The sequence below is a fragment of the Danio rerio genome, chromosome 15 (genome assembly GCF_049306965.1).
Source record: "Danio rerio strain Tuebingen ecotype United States chromosome 15, GRCz12tu, whole genome shotgun sequence".
Lineage (NCBI taxonomy): Eukaryota > Metazoa > Chordata > Actinopteri > Cypriniformes > Danionidae > Danio > Danio rerio.
The window spans coordinates 51,217,501-51,237,500 of NC_133190.1; the positions used below are offsets into that span (position 1 = coordinate 51,217,501).

At 36.9% G+C, this 20,000-nt stretch overlaps 1 protein-coding gene across 2 annotated transcripts in view; it reads left to right on the forward strand.

Annotated features, from left to right (window-relative positions):
* Positions 1-20,000, forward strand: part of clpb (ClpB family mitochondrial disaggregase) — a 66,296-nt gene that overhangs the window by 35,356 nt on the left and 10,940 nt on the right. Inside the window, exons 7-9 of one of the 2 annotated variants that reach the window (XM_009292000.5) lie at positions 4,217-4,331; positions 12,871-12,948; positions 19,961-20,000. The exon at positions 19,961-20,000 is cut by the window's right edge and continues 16 nt beyond it. In XM_009292000.5, the coding sequence (XP_009290275.3) occupies positions 4,217-4,331; positions 12,871-12,948; positions 19,961-20,000 (233 nt within the window). Of the gene's footprint in view, positions 1-4,216; positions 4,332-12,613; positions 12,771-12,870; positions 12,949-19,960 lie in introns of those variants that run through there. The other variant, XM_073924147.1, reaches the window with a different exon arrangement.

Consider the following 20,000-nt stretch of genomic DNA (forward strand, 5'->3'; position numbering starts at 1 on the left):
CTGCATAGTAAATAATCACGGTACACACACCTACTGTAAATCATGTCAAAATACACCGTTTTATTTGTGATTAAGCACAATTAATCTTTTACGGCACAAAAAAAGAAAAACTAAAGCTCCAATAACAAATAAAACTTGCCAGTTTTTTTAAATGCCCACAAATAAAAGCTTCATCTTAAACTCAGCTTAAACTTCCCCTTAACTGTTTATAAACCTTCCTTAGTTTCTTTTTTCCCCGTTAAACACAGAAGATGTTACTGTAACCATAGACATCCATAATAGGAAAAACAGATCGTATGAAAAGTCAATGGTTACAGGTTTTCAGCATTCTTCAAAGTATCTTCTTTTGTGTTCAACAGAAGAAAGTAACTCATAAAGGAACGTGATTACTGTAAATATTCTGAGTAATAGTGCTTAACAGTGTTTAGCTTAAGCAGAGAGCAGATCAGCAGGTGTGTGTGTGTGTGTGTGTGTGTGTGTGTGTGTGTGTGTGTGTGTTTGTGTGTGTGTTTATCTTGCTGTAATCTCCTCATTGGCTCTGGATTACAGCCGTAATCTACACTAATCCTACTGGAGGGTTAATGAGCTGCAGGTGAAGCTGTCAGTATCCTGTATCACTGTTTACGCGCACACACACACACACACACACACACCTGCTGATCAGGTGTCGACTGTTGACAGCACAGATAACGCTCAGGCAATAGCCGTGTTTCCATTCAAAGATGCATATTAAGATATAGCAAATATTGCTACTCATTTCTTTTAAAAGGGCATCACGGTGGCCTCACAACAAGAAAGTCTTTGGTTCAAGCCTCGGCTGGGTCATTTGGCGTTTCTGTGTGGAGTTTGCATGTTCTCTACATGTTGGAAGTTTCCCAGTACTGAGTTGCGGCTGTAAGTAAAAAATATGCTGCAATAGTTAGCGGTTCATTCCGCTGTGGCGACACCAGATTATCAAAGGGACTAAGCAGAAGGAAAATGAATAAATGAATGTCACTCTGTGTGTCAGTAGTTTATTACTGTTGTTTACTGTGTGTCAGTAGTTTATTACTGTTGTTTACTGTGTGTCAGTAGTTTATTACTGTAGTTTACTGTGTGTCAGTAGTTTATTACTGTTGTTTACTGTGTGTCAGTAGTTTATTACTGTTGTTTACTGTGTGTCAGTAGTTTATTACTGCTGTTTACTGTGTGTCAGTAGTTTATTACTGTTGTTTACTGTGTGTCAGTAGTTTATAACTGTTGTTTACTGTGTGTCAGTAGTTTATTACTGTAGTTTACTGTGTGTCAGTAGTTTATTACTGTTGTTTACTGTGTGTCAGTAGTTTATTACTGTTGTTTACTGTGTGTCAGTAGTTTATAACTGTTGTTTACTGTGTGTCAGTAGTTTATTACTGTTGTTTACTGTGTGTCAGTAGTTTATTACTGTTGTTTACTGTGTGTCAGTAGTTTATAACTGTTGTTTACTGTGTGTCAGTAGTTTATAACTGTTGTTTACTGTGTGTCAGTAGTTTATAACTGTTGTTTACTGTGTGTCAGTAGTTTATTACTGTTGTTTACTGTGTGTCAGTAGTTTATTGCTGTTGTTTACTGTGTGTCAGTAGTTTATTACTGTTGTTTACTGTGTGTCAGTAGTTTATTACTGTTGTTTACTGTGTGTCAGTAGTTTATTACTGTTGTTTACTGTGTGTCAGTAGTTTATTACTGTAGTTTACTGAGTCAGTAGTTTATTACTGTTGTTTACTGTGTGTCAGTAGTTTATTACTGTTGTTTACTGTGTGTCAGTAGTTTATTACTGTTGTTTACTGTGTGTCAGTAGTTTATTACTGTAGTTTACTGTGTGTCAGTAGTTTATTACTGTTGTTTACTGTGTGTCAGTAGTGTATTACTGTAGTTTACTGTGTGTCAGTAGTTTATTACTGTTGTTTACTGTGTGTCAGTAGTTTATTACTGTTGTTTACTGTGTGTCAGTAGTTTATTACTGTAGTTTACTGTGTGTCAGTAGTTTATTACTGTAGTTTACTGTGTGTCAGTAGTTTATTGCTGTAGTTTACTGTGTGTCAGTAGTTTATTGCTGTAGTTTACTGTGTGTCAGTAGTTTATTGCTGTTGTTTACTGTGTGTCAGTAGTTTATTGCTGTAGTTTACTGTGTGTCAGTAGTTTATTGCTGTAGTTTACTGTGTGTCAGTAGTTTATTGCTGTAGTTTACTGTGTGTCAGTAGTTTATTGCTGTTGTTTACTCTGTGTCAGTAGTTTATTACTGTTGTTTACTCTGTGTCAGTAGTTTATTACTGTAGTTTACTGTATGTCAGTAGTTTATTACTGTAGTTTACTGTGTGTCAGTAGTTTATTACTGTAGTTTACTGTGTGTCAGTAGTTTATTACTGTAGTTTACTGTGTGTCAGTAGTTTATTGCTGTTGTTTACTGTGTGTCAGTAGTTTATTGCTGTAGTTTACTGTGTGTCAGTAGTTTATTGCTGTTGTTTACTGTGTGTCAGTAGTTTATTACTGTAGTTTACTGTGTGTCAGTAGTTTATTACTGTAGTTTACTGTGTGTCAGTAGTTTATTGCTGTAGTTTACTGTGTGTCAGTAGTTTATTGCTGTTGTTTACTGTGTGTCAGTAGTTTATTACTGTAGTTTACTGTGTGTCAGTAGTTTATTACTGCAGTTTACTGTGTGTCAGTAGTTTATTACTGTTGTTTACTGTGTGTCAGTAGTTTATTACTGCAGTTTACTGTGTGTCAGTAGTTTATTACTGTTGTTTACTGTGTGTCAGTAGTTTATTACTGTTGTTTACTGTGTGTCAGTAGTTTATTACTGTAGTTTACTGTGTGTCAGTAGTTTATTACTGTTGTTTACTGTGTGTCAGTAGTTTATTACTGTTGTTTACTGTGTGTCAGTAGTTTATTACTGTTGTTTACTGTGTGTCAGTAGTTTATTACTGCAGTTTACTGTGTGTCAGTAGTTTATTACTGCAGTTTACTGTGTGTCAGTAGTTTATAACTGTTGTTTTGTGTGTCAGTAGTTTATTACTGCAGTTTACTGTGTGTCAGTAGTTTATTACTGTTGTTTACTGTGTGTCAGTAGTTTATTACTGTAGTTTACTGTGTCAGTAGTTTATTACTGTTGTTTACTGTGTGTCAGTAGTTTATTACTGCAGTTTACTGTGTGTCAGTAGTTTATTACTGCAGTTTACTGTGTGTCAGTAGTTTATTACTGTTGTTTACTGTGTGTCAGTAGTTTATTACTGCAGTTTACTGTGTGTCAGTAGTTTATTACTGTTGTTTACTGTGTGTCAGTAGTTTATAACTGTTGTTTTGTGTGTCTGTAGTTTATTACTGTAGTTTACTGTGTGTCAGTAGTTTATTACTGTTGTTTACTGTGTGTCAGTAGTTTATTACTGCAGTTTACTGTGTGTCAGTAGTTTATTACTGCAGTTTACTGTGTGTCAGTAGTTTATTACTGTTGTTTACTGTGTGTCAGTAGTTTATAACTGTTGTTTTGTGTGTCAGTAGTTTATTACTGCAGTTTACTGTGTGTCAGTAGTTTATTACTGTTGTTTACTGTGTGTCAGTAGTTTATTACTGTAGTTTACTGTGTCAGTAGTTTATTACTGCAGTTTACTGTGTGTCAGTAGTTTATTACTGTTGTTTACTGTGTGTCAGTAGTTTATTACTGTAGTTTACTGTGTCAGTAGTTTATTACTGTTGTTTACTGTGTGTCAGTAGTTTATTACTGTTGTTTACTGTGTGTCAGTAGTTTATTACTGTAGTTTACTGTGTGTCAGTAGTTTATTACTGCAGTTTACTGTGTGTCAGTAGTTTATTACTGTTGTTTACTGTGTGTCAGTAGTTTATTACTGTTGTTTACTGTGTGTCAGTAGTTTATTACTGCAGTTTACTGTGTGTCAGTAGTTTATTACTGCAGTTTACTGTGTGTCAGTAGTTTATTACTGTAGTTTACTGTGTGTCAGTAGTTTATTACTGTTGTTTACTGTGTGTCAGTAGTTTATTACTGTTGTTTACTGTGTGTCAGTAGTTTATAACTGTTGTTTTGTGTGTCTGTAGTTTATTACTGTAGTTTACTGTGTGTCAGTAGTTTATTACTGCAGTTTACTGTGTGTCAGTAGTTTATTACTGCAGTTTACTGTGTGTCAGTAGTTTATTACTGTTGTTTTGTGTGTCAGTAGTTTATAACTGTTGTTTTGTGTGTCTGTAGTTTGCGGAGGCGCAGCGTAAGCGTGAGGCTGAAGAGAGGAGGAAGTTTCCACTGGAGCGTCGACTGAAGGAGCACATCATCGGACAGGAAGGAGCCATTAATACTGTGGCATCAGGTACACGCACACACACCCTAGTGCATCTTGGTCCAGCGGCGAGTGTCTGTCATCCTTATTTTAGCTAATGCTCTTTTTGGACTGAATGTCTGAGATCAAAGAAAGAGTGTGTGGTTGTGTGTGTGTGTGTGTGTGTGTGTGTGTGTCTCTGAGTGTGTCTCTGAGTGTGTCTCTGAGTGTGTCTCTGAGTGTGTCTCTGAGTGTGTGTCTGAGTGTGTGTCTGAGTGTGTGTCTGAGTGTGTGTCTGAGTGTGTGTCTGTGAGTGTGTGTGTGTCTGTGAGTGTGTGTGTGTCTGAGTGTGTGTGTGTCTGAGTGTGTTTGTGGAAGCAGAGGTTAATTGATGAGCAAATGTGTATATGTGTGTGTGTGTGTGTGTGTGTATGTGTGTGTGACGCAGCTGCTGCTGAGTTTCATCTGCAGCCAAAGATGCTTTATAACTTAATTATGCATCTTCCTGCCGCTGTCTCCGTCTCTCCATCACTTCCTGCGTCGTTCTGTTTCCTGCAGCACAGTTGACTCTCTCTAGTTCTCATTCTTCATTTATTTGCTTTGATTTTTCTCTCTTGTCTGCGTGTGTGTGTTTGTGTGTGTGTGTGTGTGTGTTTGTGTGTGTGTGTGTTTGTGTGTGTGTGTGTGTGTGTGTGTGTGTGTGGCCGCTATACGAGTCCCAGGACAGACAGAGAGACAGATATGAGTTAAAACACAATAACAGACGCCTCTAATAAATACTGAGCATGCACACACACACACACACACACACACACACACACACACACACAGACTGTTTGTTTAATCGATTGGCAAGGTTTTGCACTAGTGTATTTGTGTGTGCGTGTGTGTGCGTGTGTGTGTGTGTGTGTGTGTGTGTGTGTGTGTGTGTGTGTCTCTGTCTCTCTGTATGTTTGTCTGTTTCTGTATGTATGTGTGTGTCTGTCTCTGTGTGTGTGCGTGTACGTGTGTTTCTGTGTTAAAAGTGCATATATACACTCACTGGCCACTTTATTAGATACACCTGTCCAACTGCTCGTTCATGCAAATCTCTAATCAGCCAATCACATGGCAGCAGCTCACTGCATTTCAGCATGTAGACATGGTCAAGAGGATCTGCTGCAGTTCAAAGCGAGCATCAGAATGGGGAAGAAAGGGGATTTAAGACTCTCAATTCACACAGGCTCACCAAAACTGGACAATAGAAGATTGGAGAAACGTTGCTGCTCTGATGAGTCTCCATTTCTGCTGACACATTCGGATGCTCGGCTCAGACAACATGAAAGCATGGATCATCCTGCCTTGTATCAGCGGTTCAGGCTGGTGGTGGTGGTGTAATGGTGTGGGGGAGATTTTCTTTGGGTCCATTAGTACCAATTGAGCATCAACGCCACAGCCTACCTGAGTATTGCTGCTGACCATGTCCATCCCTTTATGAGCACAGTGTCTCCATCTTCTGATGGCTACTTCCAGCAGGATAACGCAGCATGTCATAAAGCTCAATCATCTCAGACTGCTTTCTTGAACATGACGATGAGTTCACTGTACTCAAATGGCCTTCACAGTCACCAGAGCTCAATCCAATAGAGCAGCTTTGGGATGTGGTGGAACGGGAGATTGGCATCATGGATGTGCAGCCCACAAATCTGCAGCAACTGTGTGATGCTATCATGACAATATGGAGCAAAATCTCTGAGGAATATTTCCAGTAGCTTGTTGAATCTCTGACACCAAGGATTAAGCAGATCTGAAGGCAAAAGAAGTCCGACCCGGTACTAGTAAAGTGTACCTAATAAAGTGGCCGGTATTTATAGTTGCTACTTATATTAACTTATAATGGGATTATATTTAATTATATATATATATATATGTATGTACACACACATCATATTTTCAGGATGTAAGTCATTTTTTATGCTCTACACTGCGACTTGTTTTCCAAAGCAATTTATATAATGCAATTAATGTCCAGCAAGAAAAGCATGCATCATCTGAGCTTGACGTTGATAATGGATGTTGTGTAGTGGATGTCAGAATAATTTATGTTTCTTTTACTTAAATTTGATCTTCCTGCATTGTCCTGAACACTGTGAAGCTCACCGCGCTTGTTTATTGTGGGTTGAACTAAAATATGTTCAGTATGTTTGCAATTGGGCGGCACGGTGGCTCAGTGGTGTCGCACTGTGGCCTCACAGCAAGAAGGTCTCTGGTTTGAGTCTCGGCTGGGTCAGTTGGTGTTTCTGTGTGGAGTTTGCATGTTCTCCCCGTGTTGGCGTGGGTTTCCTCCGGGTGCTCCGGTTTCCCCCACAGTCCAAACACATGCGCTATAGGGGAACTGATCAACTACACTGGCCGTAGTGTGTGTGTGTGTGTGTGTGTGTGTGTGTGTGTGTGTGTGTGTGTGTGTGTGTGTGTGTGTGTGTGTGTGTGTGCGAGTGTGTGTGTGTGTGTGTGAATGAGTGTGTGAATGAGTGTGTATGGGTGTTGCCCAGTACTGAGTTGTGGCTAGAAGGACATGTAAAACTTTGTAAAACATTTGCTGGAATAGTTGGTGGTTCATTCCGCTGTGGCGACCCCTGATGAATAAAGAGATCAAGCTGAAGGAGAATGGATGTTTGCATTTTCTTGTAATGTTATTTTTATCACTGCAGCATTTTAGCAGGTTGCTATGCAGTTGCTATAGTGTTGTCTTACAGTTGCTATGAAGTGTTTAAGCTGGTTTTTAAGGTTTTGCTAGTGTTGCTTATGAAGATGCCCTAAAGAGATTTAGCACGTTGCTAAGGAGTTTCTAGGTTGTTGCTATGCAGTGTTTTAGCAGGTCACTAAGGAGTTGCTATGCAGTGCTACAGCAGGTTGCTAAGGAGTTTCAGCAGGTTGCTAAGGAGTTTCTAGGCAGTTGCTATGCAGTGTTTCAGCAGGTTGCTAAGGCATTGCTAAGCAGTTGCTATGCAGTGTTTCAACAGGTTGCTAAGGAGTTACTATACAGTGTTTCAGGATGTTGCTAAGGCATTGCTATGCAGTTGCTATGCCATGTTTGAGCAGTTTTTCATGATGTTGCTAGGCAGTTACTATGCAGTGTTTGACCAGATTGCCTAGACAGTTGCTATGTAGTTGCTATGCAGCATTTCAGCAGGTTGCTAAGGTGTTGCTATGCAGTGTTTGAGCAGGTTGCTAAGGCACTGCTATGCAGTGATTCAGCAGGTTTCTAGGGTGTTGCTAGGCAGTGTTTGAGCAGGTTGCTAAGATATTGCTCTGCAGTTGCTATACAGTATTTCAGCAGTTCGTTATGGTGTTGCTAAGCAGTTGCTAGGCAGTGTTTGAGCAGGTTGCTAAGGAGTTGCTAAGTCCATGTTTGTGTGTTGCTGGTGTTTTCAGAGCTGCTGCTCCTCTGTGAGTGTGTTCGCTGGTGTCTCTGGCATCGTGGTGTCCATCAGCCGTGAGCAGCTCATCTCAGATGCAGAGAGACAGCAGAGGAAACAGCGACGCTTGGCTGAGGCCGATCTCTGCCTCTGATTTGATAAATGGACAGTTATTGCTGTGGCAAATTGTCCCGAAAGCAATTGGATCCCATCAGCACTGTGATAAAACCAGCGTTATTGATCTGCGAGAGCTGATATAGTGAATACATCAGCCAGAGACACAGAGAGAGACACGTGTGTGTGTGTGTGTGTGTGTGTGTGTTTCAGGAGCTGCATGTGTGCACTGATTCTGTTCTGATCAAGAAGGGCTCTGGTTCGAGTCTCGGCTGGGTCAGTGGTTGTTTCTGTGTGGAGTTTGCATGTTCTCCCCGTGTTGGTGTGGGTTTCCTCCGGGTGCTCCGGCTTCCCCCACAGTCCAAACACATGTGCTATAGGGGAACTGATCAACTACACTGGCCGTAGTGTATGAGTGTGTGTGTGAGAGAGAGAGAGAGAGAAGGAGTGTGTTTGGGTGTTTCCCACATACTGGGTTGCAGCTAGAAGGGCATCCGCTGTGTAAAACATATGCTGGATTAGTTGGTGGTTCATTCCGCTGTGGCGACCCCTGAAATAGAGACTAAGCCGATGTAAGATGAATGAATGATTGATTAGGCTGATTCACATGTAATAAACGATGACAAGCGCAGATAAATACAACAGAGCAAAGACAGACATGACGTACACAGAGCTGAGTGGTTTTCTGAGCAGTCGTGCAGTCTTCACACACAGACGCTGCATGATCAGATGCAGTACATCACTCGAGAGTCTTCACTCGATTAGTAATTACAAATCATCTTTGATAAAGCTTTGAGTATCATCATTTATTGTGCTTTTAAACTCTCCTAAAATGCTTAATAGTCTCACACACACACTCTCTCTCTCTCTCTCTCTCACACATACTTTCTTTCTCTCTCTCTCTCTCTCTCTCTCTCTCTCACACACACACACACACACACATTTTCTCTGAGGGTCTAAAGGTTATTGGTGGTGATTTTCTTCACTAATGTCATTACAGTCGTCCGTCCCGAGACACCGAGAGCATCACCATACACATACATCACTGTGTGTGCGTGAGAGAGAGAAAATGTGTGTGTGTGTGTGTGTGTGTATGTGTGCGCGTTCAAGTGTGTGTGTGTGAAAGAGAGAAAGTGTAAGTGTGTGTGTGTGTGTGCGTTCAAGTGTGTGTGTGTGAGAGAGAGAAAGTGTGTGTGTGTGTGTGTGTGTGAGAGAGAAAGTGTGTGTGTGTCAATTCAGTTCAATAATTGCTTTATTGGCATGATAATTGTACAAATGTATTGCCAAAGCAGTTATAAAGCTAGATAAAAATTAAAGAACATATGTATTTAATAAAAAAACACCGTAAACAATAGTAGTAGTAAAAAAAAAGATATATACATGTTATAATTAAATAAAATTATAAATAATAAGTCATATTATTCAATATATCTCATTATTATTCAATATATCAACTCATTCATATCATATTATTCATTTACACATTATTTTACATTTAACAATCAACATTTTAGGACAATTTAACAGTTAAGTGTGTGCATGTGTGTAAGAGAGAGAGAGAGAGAAAGAAAGAGTGTGTGTGTGTGTGTTTGTGAAGCAAATGTGAAGCGTGTCATTTAAACACACGTCCGCTTATTGTGTGTCATTTGAACAGTACAGTCATCATCTTATGATTTGATGATGTTTGTCGTTTATCATGTATGAAAAATGATTGTGCTCGTTTTTGTTGCTGTGTGTGTTGTGTAAAAGTAATCAAGTGTGTGTGTGTGTGTGTGTGTGTGTGTGTGTGTTATGTGGTTAAATCTAATTGGCTGATAAGAATAAATAAAGATGTGTGTGTGCGTGGGAGTGTGCGCGTGAGTGTGTGTTTGTGCGTGTGCGTGCGTGTGTGTGTGCATGTGTGTGTGAGTCGTCCTGATGCCTTTGAAACGTTCTGCCTCCACAAGGACAGCATGTGTATTAGGCATTGTGTGGTAAACTTCATCTATCATTCTTTCAGGGTTTTATCAACGTTATGATCAAACGTTTTCCTAACATTAACTGAGCATTTCCTTAATTTCGTCTGCTATTTAATAGTGTATTTATTATAAGATGTTTCCAAAACAGCATTTATTCATCCTTTTTTTGTTTTGTCCTGAAACCTTTGAATTGATTTACGTTTAACATCTAACGTTTTATAAATGTTTCAATGTGAACGTATAAGGAACATTTAAATTTGATGTTTACTTTGTTTGCAAGAAGACGAAATGTCATGTTTTCTTAACAATTTTATGATCAAAAAACAGGTTATTTTATATCGTAAAATAGATGTTGTTTCTATAAGAACGTTCAGAGAGCATTCAATAGTAACGTTTCTATAATGTTTGCCGAACATTAAAATGAAACACTCCCTTAACGTTCACATAACCTAAAAAACATAATAATTTCTGTCACAGTTTCAATAACTACATTCAAAAAACATTTATAGGTAATGAATGAATTTTGATTTAAAATAAAAATTTATCAGCATTTTAAATATTACTATTGTTTCAGTTAGAATGTTTAAATTTAGAAAAGAATGGAAAGCTTCATTGACGTATTTAACGTTAATAAAACGTTTTTAAACAAATATAATGTTTTTTGAAATATAAGTGTCGTTGTTTCAATAAGAACATTTTAAAGTAACATTTCCATAATGTTTGCCAAACAGTAAAATTAAAAATTGATTCTTAACATTTATGTAACCTAAAAATAACGTTTTTAAATTTTGTAAAACTAAACGTTGTTTCAGTGAAGTAATGTTTTCATAATATTTTTAAAATAAAGTGGAAGGCTTTTTTAACATGTAAAAAAACGTTTATTAAAATTATAGAAATAAGTGTTATTGTTTCTCCAGGAACGTTCACATTTCCATAATGTTTCAGCACAGTGCATTGAAATGCTTTCCTAACATTTATATAACCTAAAAAATCATTTACTCATTTTGTGAACGCTTAAAGAAAATTTGTAAATATCTGTAATGTTATTAGAATAAATTGAAATCTTCCGTAACATGTGTATAACATTAAAAAAAGCGTTTCGTTAATGTTATTAAAATCAGTGTTACTGTTTCATTTAGATTGTTGAAAGAATATTCAATAGTAACGTTTCCATAACATTTGCCGTACAGTCAAATTAAACACTTTAACATTTATGTAACTTAAAAACTAATAAAAATCTTGTTATTGTTATTGTTTCAATAATATTTAAAATATTATTGAAATACTTAAAATATTAAGCAATATTTAAAAGTAACGTCTCCATCAATTTTTCCAAACGTTGAAATTAAACGCTTTATTACATTTATATAACACAAACATAACGTTTATTGATTTTGTTATAAAACTAAATGTTGTTTCAATAAAGCGCATTTTATAATTAACGTTACCATAATATTTTCAGAATAAAGCGGAAGGCTTCCTTAACTAGTATATAACATAAAAACACTTATTAACATTATAAAATAAGTGTTATTGTTTCAACATCAATGTTCAGAAAGCATTCATGAGTAACGTTTTTAATAATGTTTGCGGCACAATAAAATTAAACGCTTTCTTAACATTTATATAACCTAAAAAAAACATTTATTCACATTGTGAGCGTTCAAAGAACATTCATATGCAACATTTCTGTAATGTTTCTAGAATAAAATTAATTCTTCCTTAAAATGTAAAAAAGCGTTTTGTAAACGTTATAAAAGTAGCTGTTTTATTAAGATCGTTGAAAGAACATTTAAAAGTAACGTTTTTATAACATTTGCCAAGCAATAAAATTTAATGCTTTCTTAATATTTTTATAACCTAAAAGCTAATAAAAACCTAAAAAAAAAATCTTCCTTAACTTGTAACGCAAGAACGATTTTTAACATTATAAAAATAAGCGTTCATGAGTAACGTTTTTATAAGGATTGCCGCACAGTAACATGAAATGCTTTCTTAACATTTACATAACCTAAAGAAAACATTTATTCACATTGTGAGCGTTCAGAGAACATTCTCCGCAACATTTCTGTAATGTTTTTAGAATAAAATGAAATCTTCCTTAACATGTAAAAAACGTTAAAAAAAGCGTTTTGTAAACGTTATAAAAGTAGCTGTTATTGTTTCGTTAAGATCGTTGAAAGAACATTTAAAAGTAACGTTTTTATAACATTTGCCAAGCAATAAAATTTAATGCTTTCTTTTTTTTTTTTTTTTTTTTTTTTTAATAATAATAAAGAAATAAATAAACATACCAACAAAATTTAATGCTTTCTTAATATTTATATAACCTAAAAGCTAATAAAAACCTAAAAAAAAAAATCTTCCTTAACTTGTAACGCAAGAACGATTTTTAACATTATAAAAATCAGCGTTTATGAGTAACGTTTTTAATAAGGATTGCCGCACAGTAACATGAAATGCTTTCTTAACATTTACATAATCTAAAGAAAACATTTATTCACATTGTGAGCGTTCAGAGAACATTCATACGCAACATTTCTGTAATGTTTTTAGAATAAAATGGAAATCTTTCCTAACATGTTTATACTGTTAAAATGTTTTTTTAATGTTATAAAAATAACTTGTTTCAATAAGAACGTTAAAAGAACATTTTAATGTAACGTTTCCATACTGTTAGCCACAATAAAATCTTAACATTTATATAACAGTGGGTTTTTTTCGTTATAAAGTGCTCTCACTATATAGAGCATGTACTGAAATAACGTTTTATCAACGTTAGAAAAGAGTTCTTAAAAACACAAACCAGCAGTAATGACGTCTGGCGATCTCTGACACCACACACACACGCACACGCTCGCTCGCAGGACGGTTGCCATGGCGAGTGTGTGTTATCGTCCCGCGTCTCTGCTGGATCTATGCTAACCTGATTTGGTTGCTCCAGTGTTGCAGCAGCGTAATGAAATTAGCGTGTGTCTAATGGTGCAGAGAGAGCCGTCTCACCCTCCATCCGTCCGTCTGTCTGTCTCTCCGTCTTCATCCCTCGCTCCCTCACTCTTTGTCTCTGCTGTATCTGCTTTCATCTGTCTGTTGATTATGGTCTGTTTTTCTGTTTTTCAGCCATCAGGAGGAAGGAGAACGGCTGGTATGATGAAGAGCATCCGCTCGTCTTCCTCTTTCTGGGCTCGTCCGGAATCGGTAACATTAATAAATCCTCTTGTTTATGTTTAAAGTCATCCAGACCTCTTTATTTTATTACATTTGAGGTTATTACAACCCTTTTTTCACAGCGTACACTGCAAGCAAGTTTTAATTCTTATTTTTATATATGTTATATACAGTTAAAGTCAGAATTTTTCGCCCCCTTTGAATTTTGTTTTCTTTTTGAAATATTTCCCAAATGATGTTGAACAGATTGAGGAAATGTTCACAGCATGTCTGATAATATTTGTTCTTCTGGAGAAAGTCTTAATTGTTTTATTTCGGCTAGAATAAAGGCAGTTTTTAATTTTTTAAACACCATTTTAAGCTCTATATTATTAGCCCCCTTAAGCTATATATTATTTTTGACAGTCTCCAGAACAAACCATCATTATACAATGACTTGCCGAATTACCCTAACCTGCCTAGTTACCCTAATTACCCTAGTGAAGCCTTTACATGTCACTTTAAGCTGTATAGAAGTGTCTTGAAGAATATCTAGTTTAATATTATTTACTGTCATCATGACAAAGATAAAATAAATCCGTTATTAGAGATGAGTTATTAACACTATTATGTGCAGAAATGTGTTGGTGAAATCTGCTCTCCAATAAACAGAAATTAGGGAAAAATAAACAGGAATTCTGACTTCAACTGTATATATATTTTACTATTGTTCCTTTTCATGTGCAAGTGTTACACACACCAAACCTCACACTTTTATTATCAGAGGCTGGATATAATATCCAGGTATAAAGGTGATATTTCGCATAATAAATGCACTTTAAAACAAGCTAAATAATCTGCCAATGGGGAATCAAAATAATCTAATGCTGTGTTCACACCAGACGCGGAACGCGTGGATCAAGCGCGCTATTCCCGCGTAAATAGCGCGTGAACATTTGAGGTTACTCGTTTCATTCGCGCATCAAACCCCACGCCATTCGCGCGTCAAATTCACTTCAGAACAGACGCGGATTCACGTGATGAGCAGGGCTTCTGTCAGCTCGGTGAATCTAGCTTCATAGCTAAATGGCGAACATGGATTTTATGAAGAAATACGTTTAGAGCCGTGTCTGAGTCCACTACATCCTTTCAGAGGTGCATCCAGCTCTGTGAGCTCATAGACTCCTCCAGAAACTGAACCTGGATGATGGAGGCTTTCAGCGGTGCTTCTGACTGAGCCCAGCCCAGTTTGATGAACTTCTTGTCGGTGTCTGCTGGAGGATTTCCCCTGGGTCACCGACAACAGGCGATACGTCACAATCACGCCCCACAAAAGCAAGCTCTTGATTGTTTAACGCGGCGCGAATGTCCACTAAAGTTCAGATTTTCGAACTCGAGTGATTCGCGCGAAACGCGCATTAAGCATGTCAAACGCGCAGAACACTCAATTCGCGCCACGCCATTCACGCCATGCGCACCGCGCAATTCTCGTCATTCGCGCCACGCCATTCGTGCGTAACGCATGTCTATTCGCGCGTTTGCATTGACTTAACATGTAAATCACTCGCGCTTGACGCGCGTTCTGCGTCTGGTGTGAACGCAGCATTAGGGTCGTTCTGAAACAGGGATTAAGATTGTTACAGTGTTGCTCTTTGCTCTTGGTGCGGTTCGCTTTCACACTGCAGATGACAGATCCTAGTTTTTGGTAACAGTCTGGATGATCCTTTTCTTCTTTGGTCTGGAGCACACAACGTCCATTTCTCCCAAAAAATATCTAAAATACTGTTTCATCTGAGCACAGTACATGTTTACACTGTGTGATGGTGCATCTCAGACGCCTCCAAGCCCTGAGAGGTCAATGGTGCTTCTGGACACTGTTAACATAGGGCTTCCTCTTGGCACAGTACAGTTGTGACTGGCGTTTGTGGATGTGACTCTGTATTGTGGTGCTTGTCAAAGGTTTAGCGCAGTAGTGCTGAGCCCATGTGCTGATCTGGCTTACAGATAAATGAGGATTCCTGATGCAGCGCCCCCTGAGGGACCGGAGGTCACGGTTGTTCAGCATAGGCTTGCGCTCTTGTCCTTTACGCACTGAAACTCCTCCAGATTCCTTCAATCTTTAATGCTGTTCTGCACTGTTGAAGGTGGAATATCCTCATGTCTTCCTCTCTTTCTCTGAGGAACATTGTGTTCACACATCTCACTCATTTTTTCTCATATTTGTTGGCAAACTGGCGATCCTCGGCCTGTCTCTGCTCCTAAAGGACTAGAGCTTTCTTGATGCTGCTTTACCAAATCATAGTTACAATCACCTGTTGACATCACATCAGATCACATCCTTATTTCTGCTCCGGTCACTGTTTCCGGAGTGTGTTGCGGGTCTGAATGACAGGAGAGGATGAAGATTTACAGATGAGATGAAGCTGAGCAGACACAACATCAGATATATCGTGTGTTCATGTTGTCTGCAATGAAAACCAAATCAAAGTCAATTTTGTAAAGCACTGCTTTCAATCTGTCCCAACTGTTTGAGATTTGGGGTTGTAAGAATTTTTAGATATCTGGATGAGAGACAAAAACAAGAAGCACATTTCTACAGTGTAAATATTGTAGTGTTGCTCATCCAGGCAGAGTCTTCAATCCGCAGTGATTTACAGTCTAATATGGTATTCATGGATGCGTTTATTCTCCTGCTCTGTCATTTATGTGTCATTATGTGATGAACGCACACACACACACACACACACACACACACACACACGTGGAGTGTCAGGCCTCTGGGTGATCTACTAGTGTTTACTGCTCATCTGTCTGCTGTCTCTCTATTCAACACTGATAAAGCAGACTGATGTTTATTCACTGCTGTTTTTATTTACACACACACACACACACACACACACACACACACGCACACACACCTTATTTTTACACCAGTTCAGAGAAAACACACAAAATACATATTTATTTTATTAAACTTCGTCTGTTTATATGTGGATTTTAGCTTTTTACACTTTTATTCTGTCTACATTCTGATCACACACACTAAACATTTATTTATTTATCTTTTGATGCCATATCATCAGCATTGGCTATATTCATGGCTAAACATATTCTAAATATACAATATTTGTATTTATATTTTAGGTTTATTTTACAGTTGCAATGCACATTAATAATTCTTATGTTACAATAATCACCCTAAAAATATTAAACTACTAATCAATACATAATAAATACAGGTTTAAACATTTCCTAATATATATATATATATATATATAAAATAAAAATAATAAATTACAGTTCATTCAGAAAGTGTTGATAGTGCTTAACTTTTTCCAAATGTCTTTATGTTCCAGTATTATTCCAAAATGGATTGAATTGATTGATTTCATCAACATTCTACACACAATCCCCCATAATGACAATGTGAAAACAGAGTTTTAGAAATTGTTCAGATTTATTAAGAATAAAACACCTGTATTATCAGATGTACATCAGTGTTCTCAGGCTTTGCTCAAGACTCTGTTGATGCTCTTTGGCAGTGATTACAGCCTCAAGTCTTGTTGAATATGATGCTCGAGCTCTGCACAGCTGTCTTTGGGAGTTTTGGCCCGTTCCTCTTTGCAGCACCTCTCAGGCTCTATCAGGTTGGATGGGTTGTGATGGTGTACAGCCATTTTCAGATCTCTCCAGAGATGTTCAATAGGATTTAGGTCTGGGCTCTGGCTGGGCCACTCGAGGACATTCCCCGAGTTGTTGTTGTGCTGCTTCATTGATATTCTGGCGGTGTGCTTTGGGTCATTGTCCTGCTGGAAGATGAAGCGTCGCCCCAGTCTGAGGTGGAGAGCACTCTTGTGCAGGTCTTCATTCAGGATGTCTCTGTACATCGCTGCATTCATCTTTCCCTCTATCCTGACTAGTCTTCCAGCTCCTGCTGCTGAAACACATCCACACAGCATGATGCCAACACCACCATGCTTCACTGTAGGGATGCTGTTAGCCTGCTGATGAGCGCCGCCTGCTGTTCTCCAAACGTAACGCCTGGCGTTCACTCCAAACAGTTCAGTTTGAGTCTCATCAGAGCAGAGAGTTTAGTTTCTGATGCTCTGAGAGTCCTTCAGATGGTGAACTCCAGGCGGGGAGTGTCTTCCGTCTGGCCGCTCTACCATACAGATGCCTGATTGGTGGATTGCTGCACAGATGGTTGTCCTTCTGTAAGGTTCTCCTCTCTCCACAGAAGAGCGCTGGAGCTCAGACAGAGTGACCATTGGGATCACCTGACTGAGGCTCTTCTCCCTCGATCACTCAGCTTAGATGTCCGGCCAGCTCTAGCAAGACTCCTGCTGGTTAAACATCTTCCACTTACGGATGATGGAGGCCGCTGTGCTCACTGGAGCTTTCAGAGCAGCAGAAATGTTTCTGTAAGCTTCCCCAGCCTTGTGCCTGGAGACAACCCTGTCTCGGAGGTCTACAGACAATTCCTTTGTCCTCATGCTTGGTTTGTGCTTTGACATACACAGTCAACCCTGGGCTCTTATATAGACAGGTGTAGCGTAATCAGATCATGTCCATCAGCTAAATTGAGCACAGGTGAACTCCAGTGAAGCTGCTGAAACATCTCCAGAATGATCAGTGGAGACAGAATGAACCTGAGCTCAAGTTAGAGCTTCACACCAAAGCCTGAGAACACTGATGTACATCTGATTTATCAGGTCTTTTATTCTTAATAAATCTGCAACATTTTCTAAAACTCTTTTTCCACATTGTCATTATGGGGGATTGTGTGTAGAATGTTGAGGAAATCAATCCATTTAATCCGTTCTGGAATAAGACTGGAACATAAACAAATGTGAAAAAAGTCAAGCGCTATCAGTACTTTTTTGGGTGCACTGTAAATCCCGGTTAAAATATATTGTTTCTTTGAATTGACAGTATTGAGTCATTTATTTAGTCATTTATTTATTAGTTTATTTATTCATTCATTCATTCATTTATTTATTTAGTCGTGTCATTTATGCAATGATAAAAAGATTTAAATCTAAACTCTAAAATATTAAATAATATTGTTAATAATAATCATAATTATTATTATTATTATTCCAACAATGTAAAAAACAAACAGAATTTTTAGATATTTAGATGGAAATTGCTACACGTTTCATTAGTTACATTTAGTCATTCATTGATATTTTTATTTATTTACTCATTTATTTAGTCATTTATTTATTTATTTATTATTTAGTCATTCATTTATTTATTTATTTACTCATTTATTTAGTCATTTATTTATTTATTATTTAGTCATTAATTTATTCATTTATTAATTCATTTATTTAGTAATTTGTTTATTTATTTATTTAGTCATTTATTTATTTACTCATTTATTTATTTATTTTTATTCATTTGTTTATTTGTTTAGTCATTCATTTATTCATTTATTTAGTCGTTTATTTATTTATCCATTTATTTACTCATTTATTTATTTACTTTTATTCATTTATTTATTTATTTAGGCATTTATTTATCCATTTATTTATTTATTTATCCATTTATTTACTCATTTATTTATTTATTTTTATTCATTTATTTATTTATTCATTCATTCATTTATATTTTATTCATTTGTTTACTCATTTATTTATTTACTTTTATTTATTTATTTATTTATTTATCCATTTATTTACTCATTTATTTATTTATTTTTATTCATTTATTTATTTATTCATTCATTCATTTATATTTTATTCATTTGTTTACTCATTTATTTATTTATTTATTATTCATTTATTTATTCATTTATTTGTTCATTCATTCATTTATGTATTTATTTTTTATTCATTTATTTATTTATTATGTATTTAGTCATTAATTTTTTGACTTTTTTAGATTTATTTATTTATTTAGTCTTTTATTTTTTTATTAATTAATTTATTTATTTTTATTAATGAGTTTATTTATTTATTCATTTATTTATTTATTTTTGATTCATTTATTTATTTATTAATTCATTCATTTATTTACTTTAGTCGTGTGATTTATGTAATGATAAAAATATTTAAATCTAAACTCTAAAATACTAAATAATAATAATAATAATTATTATTATACCAACAATGTAAAAATCTAACAGAATTTTCAGATATTCAGACAGAAATCGCTACACGTTTCATTAAATGTCTCATCTGTATATTTAAACCTGAAAAGTGTCCTGCAGATCAGCGGTGTGTTAATGAGCTGTGATTAATCACCTCTTATGAATAACTATATTAGTGATGGTCTTAGTAAGTGCACTGTGTTTTTGAGTGTTTGTTTCTGCTCTCTGATGAATGTGGAGAGATTTGTACTCTCGCCTGCGGCACGTCTGATCACACACCATCAATATTCAACAAGTCCCTCTACTTACCATATATGCCTTTATTAAAATTCATAAGAGCCATATTTACTCTCTCCGACTGCATTACCCTGGAGAAGAGCCAAGAGATGATGATGATGATGATGATGATGGAGGGAGGAAACTCATCTCTCTCCCCGACTGCGCCTTGTGTTAGAATTACTGATTATTATACCATATGTCTAAGGAAAGCTTGATTCTGATTGGCTGATGAGCATTTAAACTATTCAGAAATCAGCCGTGATGTTAGTGTGTGTTGATGCTTCTGTCAGTCTATGTTGCTCCTGTCGCTGTTCATCTAAAACTCCACATCTATAATCCTCTTAGTCTATGCTGACATCATCTTCAGCAGCTCAAACACTCTAATGGCTAAAGGACAGACGGCTGCTTCTCACTCAGGGCTGCTGGAGATGCTAATGAGATGGAGAGATGGGCACTAGTGGGCGGGGCTTTTCCTCTGATGACACGTACAGAGGGAGAATGTCAATCAAAGTGATTCTGCATCAAGTCTGATTAGAACAAACACAGTTCACTCATGATCAGCATTAAAGGCTGGAGATATTCACACACTGCTGGCTTTAAACCCCACATAAGAGTCGTTTCTGCAGGATTGGTGCCCTTTCAGATGCGTTTATAGATGCTTTTTGAGATCTGTGTGTGTGTTTTGTCCAGGTAAAACTGAACTGGCCAAGCAGGTGGCGCGGTACATGCA